Consider the following 22,442-nt stretch of genomic DNA (forward strand, 5'->3'; position numbering starts at 1 on the left):
CTGCTATCTTTAGTACACGGAACGTCGTGTTATTAAAATCACAAGATTCGTTGTACCTACAAACCAAATTTATAATCGCAACTGATCGAAGCAGCAGGAACGTTACATTGACAATGGCAGGCAAGGGCGATTTGGACGTGTATGTGAAATTGCCCACAGGCAGAAACAGTCAGTATTATTTGGAGCCGACGGCCACCATTCGCACTGTCTGTGAACGCGTCGCACGAGAGGAGAAAGTGAGCGAAGAGCTGGTCAGGATAAAATACCAAGGAAAAATCCTCAATAAATCTCTTTCTCTGGCGTATCTTGGAGTTCGGGCAGAGACTATCCTAAAGGCAGAGGTATGTTTTATTTACATATATCAGGTCAATGAACGGCTTGTCTAAGTGTTTATTTCAAAGATGATGTTTAAATACAAGCACGTGTTGTTCAACTGTATGAATTCACGGTATTGTGCATTCTCTTCCCACAGTGGTTACTTGTCACATCTTCCTACGTAACCTCTGTTCTAATACGACCCTTTCGTGGTGCGAATATTCAAGACTCATGATTGGAGGCAATCAGATTTAGTAGTGCAATCAGTGACCTTGTTTCAAAAGTGATCGTTTGCAAGATCACGGTAATTTCAGGATGCATTGTGAAAACTAGCACCTCTTCCGGAGCGTGATACTCAAATGTTTCTTCTAGACAGAACTCAGTCATGTCATATTTGTTTCTCCACATTGCTTGCATTAGTCAAGTGAATCTAAGTCGATGTAACACGTGTTCTGATTGGACAGAAAAAGGGAGATAAATCTGCTAGGGGATTTTATGAGAACCGCAAAATATAGCCGTATTAGAACAGAGGTTCGTAGGAAGAAATGACAAGTAACCTGTCTGGGATGAGAATTGGTATTGTGCAGACGAGAGGCTTTCAGACTCTTAGAGGCTTACACAGTCCATGAAATTCATTATTTGCCCTTCCTCCTAGCCTTTTCCCAATGCTAAAGCTATGAATTTTGCATTTTGTCAAACTTAAATCCTATCTCACGGGGACTTTCTGAAAAGGAAGTGAATGTTTACTATCAAAATATATATATTCAGAAAATGAGCGTTATTCTACCATTTCTCTTGTCTCTCCTTTTTCTTATGTATATACTGGCACACAGCTTCATACATTTTATTCCTTACTTTTTGATTTTATGCAGAAAGTTCAGGATATGTTTGTTGTGAGGAAATCAAGATCGCTTAGGCTGCGTCAAAAATGTTTCTCATGCACATTTTTTTTCAAAAGTGACGAGGGCGATAGGACTTTTTTAGTTTTTGATTTAGAAAAGTGACGAGGGAGGAATGCATTAACACATTTTTTTCTCTCAGAAATACAGCTTGGAAAGTTAAGAAGCAAGTGTTAATGAGTTGTAGATTCAGTTACTTTCGTTCTTACAGACACTCATTCTTATAGTGGACAAATGGATGATCTTTGAATGGTCTTTTCTTCAAATGGCAATAAAAAATGTTACGCGCACAAATAAACATGACACGCCGATGCACAAGAAACATTTCACACTTTTTTAACCTTACTGAAAACAAATACATTTGGTGTATACAGATCGTCACTCCACAACTATTGAACCTGGTGGTAATGTTCCCGGATGGTCGCACGGAGGAGTTTGCATTGCAGAATACAAAGAGTTTACGTCATCTACAAGAGAAAATAGCAGACACGGAATGTGCGTCACTTGCCAATGTCGTGCTCAAGGTACGTAACCAGTTACCCGCGAAGATCCGGGTTAGAATTGATTTTCAGTAACCCAGGCTTGTCGTAACAGACGGATTGGGTGGGCGACTCTCTGACTTGGTTGACACATGTCATTGTGTCAATATAGATCGAGGCTCATGTTGACCACTGGATTGTCTGGTCCACACTCAGTTATTTACAGACCGCCTAAATATAGCTGGAATATTGCTGGGTGAGGCGTCAAACAACTACCCTCCAAACCATAACGAGATTATGCATACATGTGGAATAATGAGGTTAATCGTCACTTCTCATACGACCCTCCACTTAAATTACTTCTCATTGTGTACGCTACATTTCCTGAATGTGGGGGAACATGAATCGCTTAATGAAAGCCTAATAATATAATAAGTAAATGAGTATATCGTTTTACATGGCCTAGCTTTGAATAAACGCATGCATTTAGATGACATTTAGGAGCCGGCTCGTTCAGTAATAAACTTATCCATGCTTCCTTGAAATAAAGACTTTTAGCGTTTATGTCATTCGTTTATGAACGAATTTATAGACAGATTTTAACGGGAATATTGTAATACGCAAAGCAACTTCTCTATGGTCGTGTTCTGTCAAGACATATGTGCGACATCGCCATTTTCAAAGTGTTCATTGTTGCAGAGTGAAGGGAGACAACTCGCTGGCGACAGTTTAATGGATGTGGGTGTCAAGGACGGCTCCGTTATCTACGTGGAAATAAGAGAAGCCAGCTCACAAATAACAGGTTAGTGAAATGATCGACATAATAATCATCATATTTATGTTAACAGCAACATTAACAAGGAGGGATAACAATATATAGACAGGTTTTTTATTACATATATTGTTATCCTTCCTTACTGCTTACTTCTAAATTCCTCTCAAAGAAGTTAGCAACTTTACAATCATGGTTGATTAATTTGCAACATGATGTGGACGATAGGGTAGATTAACGGCTGAAATGTGTGTCACTCACTCACTCACTCACTCTGATAACACTATATGCCATCCTTTTTGTTTCAGAGGGAGCGACACCATTGTCAGAAGCACTTGACCCGAAACAACTGTGTGTAAGTAGTGGTTGGGTATTTTATAATTAGGCCAGACCAATTCTATTTCTTCTTTTACGGATTTTTGTCCTCTAAAAACCTAAAGGTAGACGGGAAAACAATTTTCCAATCAAAGTAATATTCCTCCTAAATACTCAAAGTATTTTACTTTTGCCAATTTATGAAGTGAATATGGGTGAAGAAAAGTGTTTTCTTGTGAGTTTACATTTTTAGCCAATAAAAACATTAGGATTTTATTTTTTGAGCGGGGAAAATTAGGTTTTATTATTTTTTTCTTATTCTCGAAAAAATAGGGCAGGCGGATCCGTAGAACAAGAAATAAAATTGGTCTGGCCTTATTGTGATATTTCTAAAGTATTACTCTGTAGAAATGGTACTGAAGTGCTGAGAGACAGTTTAAATGTTATATAGGTAACGTCCTGTGAGAACAAGCATGATCAGCTTAGCTATATATTTCCCTTTGCGCGGTCTGGAAATAATTGAGTCTGGACCAGACAGTCCAATGATCAACAGCATGAGCATCGATTACACAATTAGGAACCGATGACATGTTCCAACCAAGTCAGTGAGCATGAGCACCCGATCCCGATAGTGGCCTCTCACGACTAGCAATTGTAGGCCAAATCTCCAAGGGTACATGGGTACATTGAGCAGGGGGTGGTGAAGGCGAGGTCTATCCCGTATTTTCACTGGTTATAAATCGAAGTGATTATGACATCCCCTCCCTTTATCTCTGCAGGAGATCATGAGTAGTTTCGACAATGGAGGCCGCCGGGTTGAGGTGGTATTTTCCTTCGACACGACAGGAAGCATGTACGGCTGTTTAAACGAGGTAGGTTTCCAACTGTATTTCTTCATACGCGTTATATTGATGATATTGGTGCTTATATCTAAAGCTTTGCTCAATACAACTCCTTAACTAACAAAGCATTTTATATGAACGAAGCTGGATGAGATAAAACAGTGATTGATATTGCGAACATTGACTAAATGAGAATGGTGGCGTCTCTTCATCCGAACATGCTTTACTCCTTATTTATTTATTTATTTATTTATTTATTTATTTATTTATCTATTTATTTATTTATAGCTTATGGTGATCACACTGGCGTTTCACTCTGATCAAGTGGTTTTGACAGCCCTCTGTGGTCTTTACCAAACTCTTTTTATAAACTTGTAAAGTGATGATTTTGCTATAACTGAACAATTATGAAATGTTTAAATCAGTTATATGCACTTAGTAAATAAACTCCAAAGCAGCATTTTAAGAGTGTATAATGACAAATATCCTTAATCACACCCGACACTATGAAACCTGCTCAATGTTCAGTGCTTGTTTGTATGTAAAACAATCACAAATCCACCAGAATTTAAGTCGGTTAAATTTTGGTAGGTACGACGGAAGCTGCGAGAGACGTGTTCGCGCCTCATCACCGACATACCGTCTATTAGGATCGGTCTCATGGCTCACGGAGACTACTGTGACCAAGAATACCAATACGTTCTGCGTTCAGTTGATTTGACGGCCGATGTCCAGAGACTGGTCACTTTCGCCAAGAATGTACCACAAACAGGCGGTGGGGACGCTCCCGAGGTAGGAACTGCGTCATTTAATTTACACCTCTCCCAGCACCTGGGCTGCTTACAGTTTGAATACATATATGCACACAGTCACACCTTCATGTTTGTGTCACCTTTAATTACAACTGACGATGTTCCGTGCGTCATGTGGACAGCATGTGTTCTCCCAGAGGAGGGCACCTGTGTCGGACATATGAGGAAAGTGTGTATTTTGAGAAAGATGAGTCACATTGTCTTCCCAATTCTTCCTCATCATCTTTCTGTCAGGGTATCTAGGGTTACTGAACCGATTCTACGACCAATGGATGAGTGAGTGAGCGAGTGGGTGAGGTCGCACACCAGAAATGGACCTCACACCCACGTCTGGAATCGAACCCAACTCATGACGAGTGAAAGCTTGAACAACCGGGCTGCCCCTGTTTGCCTAGCTTTGAATTTATCAACGAAAATGTAAAAGCAGCAATTAGTTTGTGATTACAATCCAACCGTACTCTTTGTTAGAATCAGTTTCATAATTTACAAGGCGTGTTGCAGTGCTATGAGTGGGTGCTCCGGAAGGCCCAGCAACTGGACTGGTCTGAGGACTCGGCCAAGGCACTGGTGGTCATCGGAGACGCTGAGCCCCACCCCCCATCCTACACTGACCAGAACATCAACTGGAGGGACGAACTGGACCTGCTGACCGGCATGGGTGTGAAGGTGTGTGTTCCGTCATGAGGTTCTTGAAAATCATTTACAACTTAGACTAACATGACTTATATCACACAGATAACAACTTCTTGACGTGACGTTTAAGAGCTAATCCCTTCTCCTCCATCAAGTGAATGAAGCTCCTTTTATCTTCATCCACATTTAGTGATTAGCGATCAGCACTCAGATTGTCTGAAGTTTGTGTTAAGGTGTGGCGCTTTGGGAAGGGGAGGTAGCCTAGTGGTTAATACGCTTGCTTGTCACACCAAAGACCTGAATGAGACTCCCCACATAGGTACAATGAGTCAAGCCCATTTCTGGCGTCCTCCGCTCTCACTCACTCGCCTTAGTGCTAGCACTTTTTACAGTGGCCGCATGGCTTGTGAGTGCCACCCTATGCCAAAAACGTAGATCCATCATTGTGACAAATCATTGGTATCCCTGGTCTGGATTGCGGAAATATCGCAAAGTGGAGAGTTAAACACCAAACGAGGCTCCATATCCCTTTGGGCGCACTGTTATATTCTAACTGTTGTTCATTCTACCATGTTGAGAGCATACAATGAAACTTTTGTTTCAAGGAGAAGGTCATGTGAGCTAAACAACCCTTGCTTGATCCCCCTTCTTCCAAGAAAATATCTTTAAACTAAGTTTCACGCTTATATTCAGACTATTGCCCGGAGACAATGAAAAAATTATTAGCAGCATAAGTGACCATTTGAGTTGAACCAGGATATGTTCTTCTTATTTTCATATGTACATGCCATTCACAAAGGGGTAAGCATCTAGGTCACTTGAATCGGCCAGCGCGATAGAATTACAACACTGTTCAAAATAGCGTTAAGTCGCCTCATCTCGGACACACATCTTCGTGATGCCATTGGGAAAGATAAGCAGAAAGATCTGACAGGGACAAAACACTTTCTCAAACGCATGCCACGTTCCTCGAGTTTTAGTGTAAAAGTGGAGATGTATACTTCCAGGTGTATGGGGTGAACGCAGGCCGTTCAGGAAATGCCGTACATTTCTATAAAGAGCTTGCCGAGAGGTCCGGAGGCTGCTTTCTGGAGCTTCGTCACTTGGACGTCATCACAGATATGTTTCTAGCAGGTAGGAGGGAATACCAACATCATTGTAAACTAGTGCGTTATATCTTAGCATTGACTTGGAGTCGTTTAGTCTTGTATTCCTAAAGTGCATTGCTTGGCGTATCTGAGCAGAACCGGACTGTAATCACAATCACAGATGTCTGGCGATTCTAAGGGAGGCAATTCTGCCTACCACCTAGGGCGAGTGAGCATCATTTACCTTAGTCACATATAGATGTACCCACCAGTTAACTAAAGCTGAAGACGCCAAGAATTGACAATAGATAATTAGTGCTGAATGGAAGCCAGCACTTATTAGTTGATCAGCACTGAAGAGACATTGATTAGATTTTATAAGTGACTGAGTTGAGTTTTACACCGCACTCAGCAATATTCCAGCTATATGGCGGCGGTTTGTAAATAATCGAGTCTGGACCAGATAATATAGTGACCAACAACATGAGCATCGATCTGCACAATTGGGAACCGATGACATGTGCCAACCAAGTCAGCGTTGGTGGCCTCTTATGACAAGCAAAGTCGTCTTTTATGGCAACCATTGGTTGCTGAAGGTCTATTCTAGCCCGGACCTTCACGGGTCATTACGTTTTATGAAGTGAACATTATCTATTATAGTATGTTACCGGGAATCCAATGACGAGCAGCTGGACGCCTTTGAGCGAGAGATTGAAGAGAAAGGGGAAATGACTGAGGATAAGAAAGAAATGTTCAAACAACTGGAGGAAAAATCGTCACCCGAGGCAAAAGCTGAAACAAAAGATGTGAGATTAAATGAGTACTGGGGATATTTAAAGTTTTTGTTTTAAACTGGTTTAAACTGATGTTAGTATGTTTTGAAGTACATGATACAGATATGCATAAATCGGCTAATGAATTTACTTTCAAGGAGTTGTTTTGAGAAAGCTAATAATAACAGATTCGTAGAGAATGAACAAAATAATGTGCTGGATTTTAGTAGATCAGGAAAATGAAATATTATTCAACGACTAAAGTATACCACTAATTTATGCACACATAACATGCACCGTCAATGAAGAAATACACATCCTTGTAAAATATCAAGAAATCAGCCTTGTAATATGGAGAGGTGTGAAACACTTGGAGCCAAAAAGATGTATTTAGGCATACGCAAATAGCACATCGAGAGGCCATATTTAGTTGATTAGGTGAGGAATCAGAGGGATGGATATAGACACATGCAAATAGCACATCATTGTCTGTACTAAATAAGGCCTAATACACAATGACCGACATAGCATGCTGAACACAAAGTTTAGTGGGTCACGAAAATGAAATATTATTCAGGGACTGATGTATACCACTAACTTCATGCATGCATATCATGTACCATAGTCCTCAGGAATCAGTTCTAAATGTAAACCAATTTGTTGTATGGTAGAAATGCACCCCTAGAACATACAAATACTGCATCAAATTTATTATTTTGATTTGATGTTATTTGAATGATTACTTATGCTGGTGTTTGTGGAAAGTAACGATGTCATGATGTCACGAGAAGTCTATAGAGACATATGCAATGTCCTAACATTTCAGGGATGCTTTTCTATATAACAACATCACAACCAGTATCTACAATACTCTGGTAAGCATATGCACTTTGTGTTCATACAGTTTAAAGAGGCTTAAAACATATACCCTACTCACTACTGCCATTCCAGAGGTACGTCGCTGCTGCCTGGTGGGATGTAGCCCTCGACAGCCAACCACCAGAGTACTCTTACCTATCAGACAATGACCAGTGGGTCCTGTACGAAGGTAGGGTCTTGTCCTTCCTAAACCATGTTCTTGGTACATCATGCTTCACTGGCGATGAAGCGTTCGCACGTTCGCACTCCGAAGACCTGGTTTCAATCCCTACCTGGGTTCAATATATGAAGCCATATCATTTGTCTCCCTCTTTGATATTACTGGAATACTGCCAAAGGCGGCGTTAAACCCAATTCAATCACTCATTCCAATTCCCCAATACTGGCAAAGATATGTAAACCTCTAAAGTTTTAAGTGTCATAATGTCCTCTACATCATCTGGCTTGAACATATATACTTTCTGTTGAGATCTCCCCGATCCACAACAAACATGTGGTCAGGACATTTTTTTTCTTATTCCAGCTCCTCCGCCTAGCTGTATGCCCAGTTTTGCCTTAGCACCAGCAGCAACGGGTGAGTGTCAATGTTTGGTCAATATCTAACTGACCACCTCAGTGCTGTAGTGGTTAGAGCGTCTGGCCAGAGAGTTGAAGGTCGCGGGGTTCGGCCCCCGGCCGCGTCATACTGAAAGACGTTGAAATATGGTACTTGCTGATCCCTGCCTGGCGCTCGCCATTACTGGGTACAACCAGGGCTGTTCAGATAGGAGTCTGAATAATGTGTCTGAGTGGGGTATTCATGCTTACCCAGTCTACCCACTCACTCACTCACACGCCCACACACATACTCCGACCGATCCAGTCTATCACTCACATATTCACCAGCCCACACACTCATCTGCCCACTCACTGACATTACTTATACGCTTTTTATTTACTTCCAGCCACCTCATCGACTGGATCAAAGAGGAAGTACAAACGAAAGCGGACTTGCGTTGTCATGTGAACGAGCTTCCACCAGTCTTCACCCGTCATTTGTGTTGCCACCACAGTTTCGCAACAAATTATATCGTCACACTAACGTGCACGTGATTCTAGACGTTGTTTCTGGTGCGACAAAATCGGCTTATAATTGACACCTGACGTTCGACGTGATAGTGCTGACATCCGCCTGACACTCCCAAACGAGTACTTGCAAACAAGAAAAGCAAGCACTTAATATCACAAAGGTGGAAAAGTACCTTGTACAGCCACCTTCATCTAATTACAGACAATTGTGAGTCTGGATAAAGTGTACACAGATCCTGTAAATACAGCTGAAAATGCTCAAAGCTTTGTTGATATCGATAGAAGTGTACAGATGCTTGATGTTTATGTTTACTGTAGGGAGGTATCAACAGTAAAACTATATTTGCATCTTACCAGAATATTCATCTGTTGCCTGCCTTCCCAATTAGGATGACACACTGTCATATATCAGGAATTCAGAAAACTTTAGAAATCAGCCGTCGACCAACCTCACCCTCAACTCAAAATCCTCGAAGACTATTCCAGTCTTTGTAAGGTGAAGCGTTGTACGTTGTCACCGTGCATGGACATGTCAAAAAACAGGGCAGAACAAAGCAGGGTAGAACCTGTATGGTCCTGTTAACACTTTGTGACAAGCAACCAACTGCAGTTCTTGTCTCTAGTGGCGTTTCCAGATCCTGAGCAACGGGACTTTGTGCATGTACTTCAGGGGATCCTGACGAGTTATCAGTGACCAGCAAGACTATGTACACTATTGTGTTGCTTTTGCTTTGATATGTCGTGTTTAAACCTGTGATTTGCTCTTGAGTGTGAGAGCACCGCAACCATGACCATGGTAGTCATGTTTTAAACTATTGCAATGTAAATATGAACCTAAATATACGATCAATCTATGTGATGTTTTTTTTTAACTCTGCATGCCCCAAGACCAGCGAAGATCCGGGTTAGCTCTGCAGCAGCCAAAGCATGTAAAAGGCGGTGAATCAGGTGGAAAGTCTTCTCACTTGGTTGACACATGTCATCGTATCCTCAGTGCGTACATTAGGAGATTTTTCACTAAAATCTCAAAGTTATACGAGACTGACCTGTAAGTTTAAGTTTGACTGTGGTTCTGCCAGCTAATCTACGCGAAGGAAGGAAGTTACATGAGATAACAACTGCGCAAGTATTTTTCTGATCGGCACTGACACCCGTGGTGCTGCTGGTGTAGCTCCAGCCCTAGTATTGTGTGCAGCAGAACACGTTAGTGTCAACACCTGATCGAGTCAGGTCATCCTAATCCACCGTGATACTTTGTCACGTGTGTTGCTGCCTTATAGGGTTTGATATAGGTAGTTAGCATTATTTTTCTCAGAACCTTTTAAATTTGCTGTTCTTCTTATGCATTCTCTCAAAACCACAGGTCAGTCAGTCTTAGATTACTTAACTAAATCAGGAAAGTGAAAAGTAATGTCTGATTCCTTGTCTGTCATGCTGTTTAAGCTTATATAAATTTAACATTTGACCTCTCTGGGTAGTTGTCAGTGAAATCAACAATACTAATTTGATAGTTATCTCTTTCAAAGAAATAAACACACTTTGCAAACTGGACTAGCGAAAGTAGGAAATCTAACACATCTGCTAAAGATGGCGAACTGACGAGTATTCTTCAGAATCAATGCGCATGTCAGCCATGTGTATTGCCTTATCCTCCGGTAACTCTATTTTCATTCAGATCAGCTGATATCATGTACATATTCTTTTTCAACAGTTTTCCATTTTGAAGTGGTGGTACCCTTTAAACTGGTTCAATTTACTTCAGAATCAATCTATATTTGTTATTTTTCTTCTTTCTAGTAAACATATTTAAAATGAATTGGTCGTCAGTTTCTTCGGCCAGCTCAGTGACACCCAGTGTTTTCAAAACTTCAATCTCTGTGTGAACAATTTCCCTTTCTTGATTATTGAAATCAATTTGTTTGGGTTCTTTAAACTGCTTTGGAATTCTTATCATATCTATTTTCAGTCCTGAAATATATACCTATCGTGGATCAACTTCTCCCACTCCAATAAACACAAAGCTATAGAACCTGCTTCAAAGTTAGCGTCTGAATTTGGGGAGTAACGCTGACTTACGAAGCTGAATTCTCACTCTCACCCATTGGCGTCAATACTGCTAGTTCTGCTTGACCTTATTTACCAAACCGGTTTGTATTTGATACCTGACTAGACTTGACGTTCGACATGAGAATGCAGACGTCTGCGTGACAGGCCAGAATGTTTACATGCACGAAGAACAAGCACTGTACGTCACAAAAGTGAAAACGTTGTCCATCACCTGGTAGCAGCTGATTCTAGAGCTTGATAAAGAGTGCAGCGATGAAAGGACAATAAGAAAATGTACCTGACACTATACATGTGTATTAGTGTTCAGATTTGTGAACTTCAGGTGTCAAAAGGCATGCAAACTGTAAGTTCATTGTGTACAGAATGTACGTGCAATACGTGACATCATATTTCCCCCACAGTGCATTACAACATGTTTATTAAGGGTTGTTTTTATATACCTTCTAGTGCATCAGTTTTATGTTATGCACAATTACGGTTTCCCGTCAGTTTACATAAATTGGTTATTTCAACTGTGTGGAGCTTTTTTTCAGTTTAGTTTATATTAATTTGACGTTTCATTTCATCAACTGCCATGGTGGACAAGAGAAAAGCTGAGTTGCTGATATACGTTTTGCGAAAATAAAATATGTATAACCTTTTATGCTAATGCAGACAATTGTACAGGCAACGGTATCGTGTGAATCAACGCGGATTTGACTTCATTTGGCTAAATGACTTGTGGTTAAAGCTTTCGCTCATGATACCGAGGGCCTGGGTCGGATTCCATACATAGGTACTGTGTGTGAAGCCCCTTTCCTTTGTTCCTGGTCGTGATGTTGCTTAAAGCTATGACAATGTCTTATGAAATCAGTTTAAATGTAGAATGCATACAAGGAAGAACACATGGTTGAGCATTTATGTTTCAGAAATAAAGCATGAAACATCAGTCTTCAGACCAATCTCTTCTGCATATAATTGAAACTCCTGATTGAATTTATACAACACAGAATATTCGACTAACGTTTGGCTTTCCTCCTTTTATCTAGTCAGGACACCGCTGAGGTGCACTGTTCCTTTCGCATGGGTTTCATCTACAAAGACAATTTTGCAGTCCATTTTCGTACAATAGTTAACACTGGCTCTTTTGTTTCTTTTGTATCCTCCCGAAATATATGATTTTAGTGAAAACAAATACCTCTCGTCATCTAGGCACACAGGATACGATAACATGTGTCAACCGAGTCAGCGAGTCCCGTTCCTCCCGATCCCGTTAGTCACCGTTCACGACAAGCGTAGTAGCCTTTTGGGTCAAGAACGGGTTGCCGAAGACCTTGTCGACTTCAGATCTTCACGGATATAAACAAGAAACAAACTTTACAATTCTTAACAATGAGTTCCTGAGAGGTACCGATTGACTCCTCGTAGCGCCAAAGACAGCTATTTTTTTTTTACAACATCATAGAATTGGACAATGTGCTGATGTTCAAGAGAGCTTTGGTTGAACAAAACAAAGTCAGTCTTCACAAGGCTTGTCAAAACCCAAGATATCTTCAATTGAAACCCTCGAAATTCTTGCTGGAGGGCGATGATCTCCATTGGCAGCACACCGTGATACACGAGTATTTCTCAGCAAGAAAGCGATGGCATCTTTCAATGCTTTGTCCAGCACATGTTCTACGACTATGTCAAATATCAGCCTGACGTTCTGATTTGTCTTAGCACTACTTTCCATGTGAAAGCAACTGATGCGATCTCGCATATACTTCTTTCTCTCTTCTGTCTTCATCCCTTTTCCGCATTTAAGGTCGCATTTGTTGCCAACTAGAAGTATAGGAGTGTCTGGGGAATCTGCAAACGAAGCGAACACTGATGTGAACCATGTTACAATGTTTCTAATATTCATGGTTAATTCTTTGATCGTCATTCCCGAAGTTTGGAATCTACTGTTTGTCATAACATGCTATGTACATATACTTCTTATCACATGGTTGTAGTCCCTTTCAGCTTGTAAGATTCTACTTCAAAACGTCATTCTGTGCAATAAACATGAAGTTGTTATCCATAAAGATGCATGCATCGTTTTTATTCATTGATAATCGTAAGGCTAACACTCTTTGTCGCTTATTACTGCACCTAGAATGACAAACTCTAGCTGCTTTGTGAACGCCCTTCATGACACCCAGCACACTTTCTATCAAGTCTCCAAGTCTGACTACCTGATCTGTTCAGCAGCTCATGCAACAGGCATTTTTCTTGTATTACCCTCAAACACTTTCTGAACTAGGGATGGTCTAAGAGGCCGAACTTAAAGATGACTCTACCATCAAATATCAATCTTTTAACACATATGCTTATATCGCCAACCGATTTACCTTTAATGTCTAAAACACGACGACATATCTTGATAGCCTTCCTCAAAGACTTCCGTTTATCAACAGAGTAGATAACCACAAAGGCGTCACTCTCCTTTATATATGTGTCTGTCGCTGGTTTGGCCTTTTTCGCCCCACTTGTGTCCACCACCTGTATCTGCTGGTGACTGCCGCCTGAAAGTCATGTGATAAAACATGGATGACCGACATATATCAAAGTGCACTGGCATTTAGTTCGAAAAAATTATTTTTCCAGTACAGTTTATCTACAAAACATATCTATGTCTAACATATCACGTTTACAAATATTTGACAAGTGTACTGACATTTAAGCAAGAGAATATTTCAAGTGTTTAGAGGTTGGTCACCCGGTGCCCTGACTTCTGGATCTAATACACTTGCTGATACACAAATGTTTACAATGCCATTCATTTCCTTATGTGACAATATGTGTGTGTGTGTGTGTCTATATATATATATATATATATATATATATATATATATATATATATATATATATATATATGTATATTATATATATATACACAGAGAGAGACAGACCGACAGATAGATTTTCTGTCACTGCAGTGAAAGTACCACTTTTTATGACTCTATCACACTTGAGTATATAACAAAGTATTACCTGAAATCTGCACGAAACGGATGAAAGTCTCTTGGCTCGTGGGAGATCGCTCTTCTGGGAATGTGCCATGCAGAAAGCGAGTGACAAAGGACGTCTTTCCTACATTGGGCGCCCCAAGCACGGCGATAGTGATGCAGGCTGGTAGTGATTGCCGTCTAAATTCCATGCTGAAAGTTCATTTCAGATATCACTGTCTCACAGTTATACACTCTCATTTAATGCCCTAAAGTCCTGTGATTGGCTAAAGAAATTTTGACGTCACATGTGACCTTTTATTTTCTCAGTATACAAAAACATAGTGAGAATTGCTTCCTCTGATACCTTTTGTCAAAGGCGTACAGTGGTCCTCTGAGTGAATTTGGGAGTTATGTCTTAGTGAAAGTGATTGTGTGCGTAGGACGAATTCATTACTGCAGTGCACTGTGGTAAACCTTAAAAAAAACAAGACAGAAAAAAGAGAGGTGCTGGGGCCAAAGGGCCGGTTCCTTACAACCCTATGAAGCCAGTGAAGCCCTTTAACTTGCCTTCTCACAAAAGTCACCCAAAACCGATATATTCAGTCCTCTTTGCAAGTGATTTTTAATGCATTGTTGTTCATATGAGCTCAGTGTGATCGTGATAGCGTGTCAATGCGCGAGGGTTTGTGAGTTTACACTACGGTTTGGTCAGCTGGTTGCACTGGGTATTTTGATTTAACGGTAGTGTAGTCGCATTACATTGTTTTGAATAGATTTAGGTAGGGAGAAAGCTTAAATTGATGTTGTGCTCAGATGTATACTCGACGTTGGTTTAAACGTTACTTGTAGTTCTTCAAATACTTACAGTTCTTCAAAGGGCTAGATAAAGACTTATACTTAGTTAAAGCGTTTTGCACTGGTAATAAAGGCAGGGACAGATTTAATAATGTCATGATTTATAGCACCAGATAGCTGTAAATTACAATATAGGGCGTCATTTATGTTATAACCATGTTTGAAATAGAATAAATTCTTTTTTATGGTATCATAATTTGGACACAGATAAAGATAATGAAAGGTGTCCTCGGAGGCAGCACCACATGTACATGTTGGGTCATCAGATATACATCTACTTACCTTGTGGGCATTTAAATCGCTGCATTCCAGTGGGAGTCTACAGTGAATTATTTGACAGAACCTGTTTCCGGTATTGATATCAAAACCGAATGAAGCACTACAATATGGCGTAATTCGCTTGGTGACTGTATAAGTCTGTGTTCTTCGGGTAAGGAATTCCAAAGCTCAATGGTACTAGGTAAAAATGATTTAGCATATGCAGTCGTTCTGGGATTCTCTGCAAATTTCTTAAGTTATATGGATTTGCAGCAGAGTGAGTGAGTTAGTGAGTGAGTGAGTTTAGTTTTACGCCGCACTCAGCAATATTCCAGCTATATGGCGGCGGTCTGTAAATAATCGAATCTGAACCAGACAACCCAGTGATCAACAACATGAGCATCGACCATCTGACCACCCGATCCCGTTAGTTGCCTCTTACGACAAGCACAGTCGCCTTTTATGGCAAGCATGGATTGCTGAAGGCCTATTCTACCCCTGGACCTTCACGGGTCTTGCAGCAGAGACAGATTGTGGCACCACATTATTTACGTAGCCTGGGGTTATGTTACGTATCATTTTATGGAAAAGAGTCAATTTCTGGATGCGCCTTCTTTCTACTAAAAGCAGAAGATCACAATCACAGATGTCTGTCGATTCTAAGAGAGGAAATTCTGCCTACCACCTAGGGCGAGTGAGCATCAACTACCTTAGTCACAGACAGATGTATCCACCAGTTAACTAGCGCTGAAGACGCCAATAATTAACAATAGATTATTAGTCCTGAATGGAAGCCAACACATATTAGTCGATCAGACCCAAAGAGACATTTATTACATTTTATGAACGTTATCTGTTGTAGTATGTAGACATTATTAGCAGCGGGTCGGTAAGTGATCGTTTGAGTTGGACCAGGATACGTTCTTCGTATGTTCATATGTACATGCCATTCACAAAGGGGTAAGCATCTAGGTCACTTGAATCGGCCAGCGCGATAGAATTACAACACTGTTCGAAATAGTGTTAAGTCGCCTCATCTCGGACACACATCGGCGTGATGCCATTGGGAAAGATGAGCAGAAGGATCTGACAAGGACAAAACACTTTCTCAAACGCATGCCACGTTCCTCGAGTTTTAGTGTAAAAGTGGGTGTGTATACTTCCAGGTGTATGGGATGAACGCAGGCCGTTCAGGAAATGCCGTACATTTTTATAAAGAGCTTGCCGAGAGGTCCGGAGGCTGCTTTCTGGAGCTTCGTCACTTGGACGTCATCACAGATATGTTTCTAGCAGGTACGAGGAAATATCAACATCATTGTAAACTAGTGTTATATATCTTAGCATCGACTTGGACATAGTCTTTTTGTTGTTGTATTCCTAAAGTGCATTGCTTGGCGTATCTGAGCAGAACCGGACTGTAATCACAATCACAGATGTCTGGCGATTCTAAGGGAGGCAATTCTGCCTACCACCTAGGGCGAGTGAGCATCATTTACCTTAGTCACATATAGATGTACCCACCAGTTAACTAGAGCTGAAGACGCCAAGAATTGACAATAGATAGTAAGTGCTGAATGGAAGCCAACACTTATTAGTTGATCAGCACTGAAGAGACATTGATTACATTTCATAAGTGAGTGAGTTGAGTTTTACACCATACTCAGCAATATTCCAGCTATATGGCGGCGGTTTGTAAATAATCGTGTCTGGACCATATAATATAGTGACCAACAACATGAGCATCGATCTGCGCAGTTGGGAACCGATGACATGTGCCAACCAAGTCAGCTAGGCTAACCACCCCATCCCGTAGGTGGCCTCTTATGACAAGCAAAATCGTCTTTTATGGCAACCATTGGTTGCTGAAGGTCTATTCTAGCCCGGACCTTTACGGGTCATTACGTTTTATGAAGTGAACATTATCTATTTAGTTACCGGGAATCCAATGACGAGCAGCTGGACGCCTTTGAGCGAGAGATTGAAGAGAAAGGGGAAATGACTGAGGATAAGAAAGAAATGTTCAAACAACTGGAGGAAAAATCGTCGCCCGAGGCAAAAGCTGAAACAAAAGATGTGAGATTGAATGAGTATTGGGGATATTTAGAGTTTCTAATTCACGTTGGTTTAAACTGATGTTAGTATATTTCAAAGTACATGATACAGATATGTATAAATCGACTAATGAATTTACTTGCAAGGAGTTGTGTTGAGGAAGCTAATAATAGCAGATTCGTACTCAATGAACAAAATAATATGCTGGATTTTAGTAGATCAGGAAAATGAAATATTATTCGACGACTAAAGTATACCACTAATTTATGCACTCATAACATGCACCATCAATGAAGAAATACACTATATCCTTGTAAAATATCAAGACATCAGCCTCGTATCATGGACAAGCCATATTTAGTTGGTTAGGTGTGAAACACTTGGAGCCAAAAAGATGTATTTAGGCATACGCAAATAGCACATAGAGAGGACATATTTAGTTGATTAGGTGTGGAATCAGTGGGAGGGATACAGACACATGCAAATCGCACATCATTGTCTGTACTACATTAAGTATGACCGACATAGCATGCTGAACACAAAGTTTAATGGGTCACGAGAATGAAATATTATTCAGGGACTGATGTATTCCACTAACTTCATGCATGCATATCATGTACCATAGTCTTCAGGAATCAGTTCTAAATGTAAACCAATTTGTTGTACGGTAGAAATGCACCCCTAGAACATACGAAAACTGCAACAAATTCATTATTTTGGTTTGATGTTATTTGAATGATTACTTATGCTGGTGTTTGTGAAAAGTAATGACGACATAATGTCACGAGAAGTCAATAGAGACATGTGTAATGTCCAGACATTTCAGGGATGCTTTTCTATGTAACAACGTCACGACCAGTATCTACAATACTCTTGTAAGCATATGCACTTTGTGTTCATACCGTTTAAAGAGGCTTAGAACATATACTCCTCTCACTACTGACATTCCAGAGGTACGTCGCTGCTGCCTGGTGGGATGTAGCCCTCGACAGCCAACCACCAGAGTACTCCTACCTAGCAGACAATGATCAGTGGGTCCAGTACGAAGGTAGGGTCTTGTCATTCCTAAACCATGTTCTTGATACATCAGGCTTCATTTGTGATGAAGCGTTCGCACGTCACTCCGAAGACCTGGGTTCGAATCCCTACCTGAAGCCATATCGTTTGTCCTCTGCTTTGATATTGCTGGAATACTGCCAAAGGTGGCGTAAAACCCAATTCAATCACTCATTCCAATTCCCCAATACTGGCAAAGATATGTAGACCTCTAAAGTTTTAAGTGTCACAATGTCCTCTACATCATCTGACTTGAACATATATACCTTCTGTTGAGATCTCCCCGATCCACAACAAACATGTGGTCAGGACATTTTATGTTGTTGTTATCCCAGCGTCTAACTGTATGCCCAGTTTTGCCTCAGCACCAACAGCAACGGGTAAGTTTTAGTGTTTGGTCAATATCTAACTTGCCACCTCAGTGCTGTAGTGGTTAGAGCGTCTGGCCAGAGAGTTGAAGGTCGCGGGTTCGACCCCCCGGCCGCGTCATACTGAAAGACGTTGAAATATGGTACTTGTTGATCCCTGCCTGGCACTCGCCATTACTGGGTACAACAAGGGCTGTTCAGATCGGGGTCTGAATAGTGTGTCTGAGTGGGGTATTCATGCTTAACTGTGGCAAACCAATCTACCCACTCACTCACACGCCCACACACATCCTTCACCAGACCACACACACATCTGCCTATCCACTGACATATTTTATACGCTTTTTATTTACTTCTAGCCACTTCATCGACTGGATCAAAGAGGAAGTACAAACGAAAACGGACTTCTGTTGTCATGTGAACGAGCTTCCACCAATCTTCACCCGTCATTTGTGTTGCCACCACAGTGTCGCAGCTCATTTGTGTTGCCAGCAGTGTCTCAAATCATTATATCGTCACACTAACGTGCACGTGATTCTAGACGTTGTTTCTGGTGCGACAAAATCGGCTTATAATTGACACCTGACGTTCGACGTGACGTTCATAGTGTTGACAACCGCTTGACACTCCCAAACGTGTACTTGCAAGCAAGAAAAGCAAGCACTTAGTATCACAAAGGTGGAAAAGTACGTTGTACAGCCACCCTCATCTACTTACAGACAATTGTGAATTTGGGTAAAGTGTACACAGATCCTATGAATACAACTAAAAATGCTCAAAATCTTTGTTGATATCGATAGAAGTGCTGACATCCTCTTGACACTCCCAAACGTGTACTTGCAAGCAAGAAAAACAAGCACTTAATATCACAAAGGTGATATCGATAGAAGTGTACAGGTGCTTGATGTTTATGTTTACTGTAGAGAGATATCGTACAATAGTATATTTGTATCTTACCAGAAAATTAATCTGTTGCCTGCCTTCCCAATTAGGATGACACACTGTCATATATCAGGAATTCATAAAACTTTAGAAATCAGCCGTAATCCAACCTCACTCTCAACTCAAAATCCCTCGAAGACTATTCCAGTCTTTGTAAGGTGACGCATTGTACGTTGTCACGGTGCATGGACATGTCAAAAAACGAATGCAGGGTAGAACCTGTATGGTCCTGTTAACAATTTGTGACAAGCAACCAACTGCAGTTCTTGTCTCTAGTGGCGTTTCCAGATATTGGGCAATGGAACTTGTGTGCATGTATTTCGGGGGATCCTGACGAGTTATCAGTGACCAGCAAGACTATGTACACTATTGTGTTGCTTTTGCTTTGATGTGTCGTGTTTAAACCTGTGATTTGCTCTTGAGTGTGAGAGTACCAGAACCATGACCATGGTCGTCATGTTTTAAACTATTGCAATGTAAATATGAACCTAAATATACGATCAATCTATGTGATGTTTGTTTTTAACTCCGCATGCCCCAAGACCGGCGAAGATCCGGGTTAGCTCTGCAGCAGCCAATGCATGTAAAAGGCGGTGAATCGGGTTTGAAGACTTGCTCACTTGGTTGACACATGTCATCGTATCCTCAGTGCGTACATTAAGAGACTTTTCACTAAAATCTCAAAGTTATACGAGATTTACATGTAAGTTGAAGTTTGACCGTGGTTCTGCCAGCTAATCTATGCGAAGGAAGGGTTACATGAGATAACAACTGCGCAAGTATTTTCTGATCGGCACTGAGGCCTGTGGTGCTGCTGGTGTAGCTCCAGCCCTAGTATTGTGTGCAGCAGAACACGTTAGTGTCAACACCTGCTTGAGTCAGGTCATCCTAATCCACCGTGATACTGTGTCCTACGATACTGCCTTATAGGGTTTGATATAGGTAGTTAGCAGTTTTTTCTCAGAACCTCTTAAATCTGCTGCTCTTCGTATGCATTCTCTCAAAACAGTGAAGGGAAAACCCCTGAAGAACCAGAGGTCAGTCAGTCTTACAGGCTTAGATTACTTAATTAAATCAGAAAAGTGTATAATGCTCCTGGACCTGCTGGGAAGGGCAGCCTATCACCTGACCAAACTGGCACCTATTAACCACACGTCAGCCACACAGCTATCTCTGACACGTCACAAGCTAAACCAGAAACATTGAAAGACCCCACTGTTGTTCGTTATGGGGAACGCGCACCTGTCCACATAGGTAGTCCCAAGTCGTCTGGTCATGGTGTCCCATCAACGAACCAAGGTAGCAAACGTACAGATGTGGAGCAACATAAACTGCCCAGTGCTGAAATGGGGTCTCGGTCTGTGCAGCAAAAACCCACCCCTCACAAACAAGCTGTGTCTACACCCGGGACGCAGGTCAGAGTCCTCACCGGAGGCGCAGTAAAGTCGACAGTTCCGGATTTTTGGGATGCTCTGAATCCCAGCAACTCCCACTTCGTACCCCCGGGGCTTCAAGGACAGTGTTACAACTACAAGGACCTCTCCACGGGATATTCTCCATCTGGTGATAGCTTTGAGTACCCCTAGTATTTGGAGTTTGTTTGTTGGCTGGTTTGAAAAAAATCTTTCAGGGATGGATCATCTTTTTCAGACAGAATAATCAAATAGTCTGTCCCAAACTAGAATTACTTGCGAGAAATCTTGAAGACATTATGATTCTATAATTAGTTCTATGGAAAAACAGTTTTCATGTAGATGAACTGAGGACACAGAAACTACAGCTTTGTTGTGACAGATGCGTCATGTACTCACCGGTCAATGGAATTGCTTAGCTAGTGGCCATGGTTTATACCTTCTCTCGTCACGCCCAAGACCAGTGTTCAGGTCCTCACATGGGTACAATGTGTGAAGCCCACTTATGGTGACAAAATATGAGATCAATGGCCTTTTACCAAGCAGATTCTACTGGAATATATACAAATATTGCTAATATGAATTAGTTTCTACTTTTACGTAGATGATTCCCACATGGGCACAATGTATGAAGCCCACTTCTGGTGTACCCCGCTGTGATATTGCTGGAATATTGCTAAAGGCGGCGTAAAATGAAACTCACTCACTCACTCTCTAAGTAGTCACAGGCGCTCAGTACTTTTATACAGTATATTTATTGACGGATACTGAAACAACAGGTTCCATTGTTGTAGAGAGAACGTTTTAACCACCACCGCCTATACCGATTGGGTAGCTTGAACTCATCTAAAAATATTAAGACATACTTAATATCCACTACTGTCGGTTTGATAACATTGCTATTCTCACACTTCTGGGAGTGGGGAAAGATGTTCGGAGGATTACGAGTGGGTGAAGGTGTGGGGATATTGCGAGAAGGCTACCCCCGGGCAGAGACTCACACAACTGCGACTGTACCTACCGACAGGATGCAGTTGCAAGAAATATTACTGCTGATGAGGTTCTGACGCCATTTTGAATCTATGTACGACTCGTACAGAATGTACAGTTTTACACAGTGCCTTTCTTTGATTTCTGTCCTTGTTGCTGTTTGAGAAATATGTGTGTCGTAAATGTAAATGTAAATGTTATCACATCGGATACTGCTGACCTGACGAAGCCGGTGTGTAGTGATTATAAGGTTTATTGTCTAACCACACAAAAATAACCGCTTACTAGAAACGACGTGCAGAGACTTCGTATAAATACAGACTGAACAATAGTATTCATTGGAGACGTACTTATTTGGATGGTATATTTGTTATCGGAATATGATGTATTTTTATCAAAATACTGGTCCGGTCAACCTAAACGTTACAAAGTATGTTATTTCGGTCTTAGTATGCCTGTTTTTATGCTTACATGCTTTATGCCAATTAAAACAAATTTCTGCTGATTGTGTTTTCTCACTTCTTATTTTATCATATTCAGAAAATGAGAGAATACGCGTCTGTGAGACGGGAGGTCTACCGACTAACATTTGTTGAAAGTGTTTCTTAATTAG

The 22,442-nt window shown here is 41.1% G+C and overlaps 2 protein-coding genes across 2 annotated transcripts; one reads left to right on the forward strand and one right to left on the reverse strand.

Moving 5' to 3' along the window:
• LOC137277050 (uncharacterized) lies at nucleotides 1-9,729 on the forward strand. Its single transcript, XM_067808710.1, has 12 exons — nucleotides 1-341; nucleotides 1,589-1,738; nucleotides 2,393-2,495; nucleotides 2,774-2,820; nucleotides 3,560-3,652; nucleotides 4,214-4,414; nucleotides 4,936-5,100; nucleotides 6,075-6,201; nucleotides 6,816-6,961; nucleotides 7,880-7,976; nucleotides 8,331-8,381; nucleotides 8,752-9,729. Exons 1-12 carry the CDS (start codon nucleotides 114-116, stop codon nucleotides 8,811-8,813), a joined length of 1,470 nt encoding a protein of 489 aa, XP_067664811.1. The 5' UTR covers nucleotides 1-113; the 3' UTR covers nucleotides 8,814-9,729.
• Nucleotides 9,730-12,437: 2,708 nt separating this feature from the next.
• LOC137279002 (ras-related protein Rap-1b-like) lies at nucleotides 12,438-15,044 on the reverse strand. Its single transcript, XM_067811489.1, has 4 exons — nucleotides 15,034-15,044; nucleotides 13,940-14,106; nucleotides 13,297-13,470; nucleotides 12,438-12,772 (listed from the first exon to the last, which is right to left on the reverse strand). Exons 1-4 carry the CDS (start codon nucleotides 15,042-15,044, stop codon nucleotides 12,438-12,440), a joined length of 687 nt encoding a protein of 228 aa, XP_067667590.1.
• Nucleotides 15,045-22,442: the final 7,398 nt, after the last annotated feature.

This window comes from Haliotis asinina, chromosome 3 (genome assembly GCF_037392515.1).
Source record: "Haliotis asinina isolate JCU_RB_2024 chromosome 3, JCU_Hal_asi_v2, whole genome shotgun sequence".
In the NCBI taxonomy this organism is placed as follows: domain Eukaryota; kingdom Metazoa; phylum Mollusca; class Gastropoda; order Lepetellida; family Haliotidae; genus Haliotis; species Haliotis asinina.

Excerpts from the sequence above, each read along its gene's own strand:
- LOC137277050 (XM_067808710.1), top strand. The coding sequence starts at position 114 with ATGGCAGGCAAGGGCGATTTGGACGTGTATGTGAAATTGCCCACAGGC. Across the intron at positions 1,739-2,392 it reads TTGCCAATGTCGTGCTCAAG|AGTGAAGGGAGACAACTCGC; the intron begins GTACGTAACCAG and ends TCATTGTTGCAG. Across the intron at positions 6,962-7,879 it reads CAAAAGCTGAAACAAAAGAT|AGGTACGTCGCTGCTGCCTG; the intron begins GTGAGATTAAAT and ends CTGCCATTCCAG.
- LOC137279002 (XM_067811489.1), bottom strand. Across the intron at positions 13,471-13,939 it reads CCGTTTCGTGCAGATTTCAG|GCGGCAGTCACCAGCAGATA; the intron begins GTAATACTTTGT and ends CATGACTTTCAG. Across the intron at positions 12,773-13,296 it reads TCGTGTTTTAGACATTAAAG|ATTCCCCAGACACTCCTATA; the intron begins GTAAATCGGTTG and ends CTTCGTTTGCAG.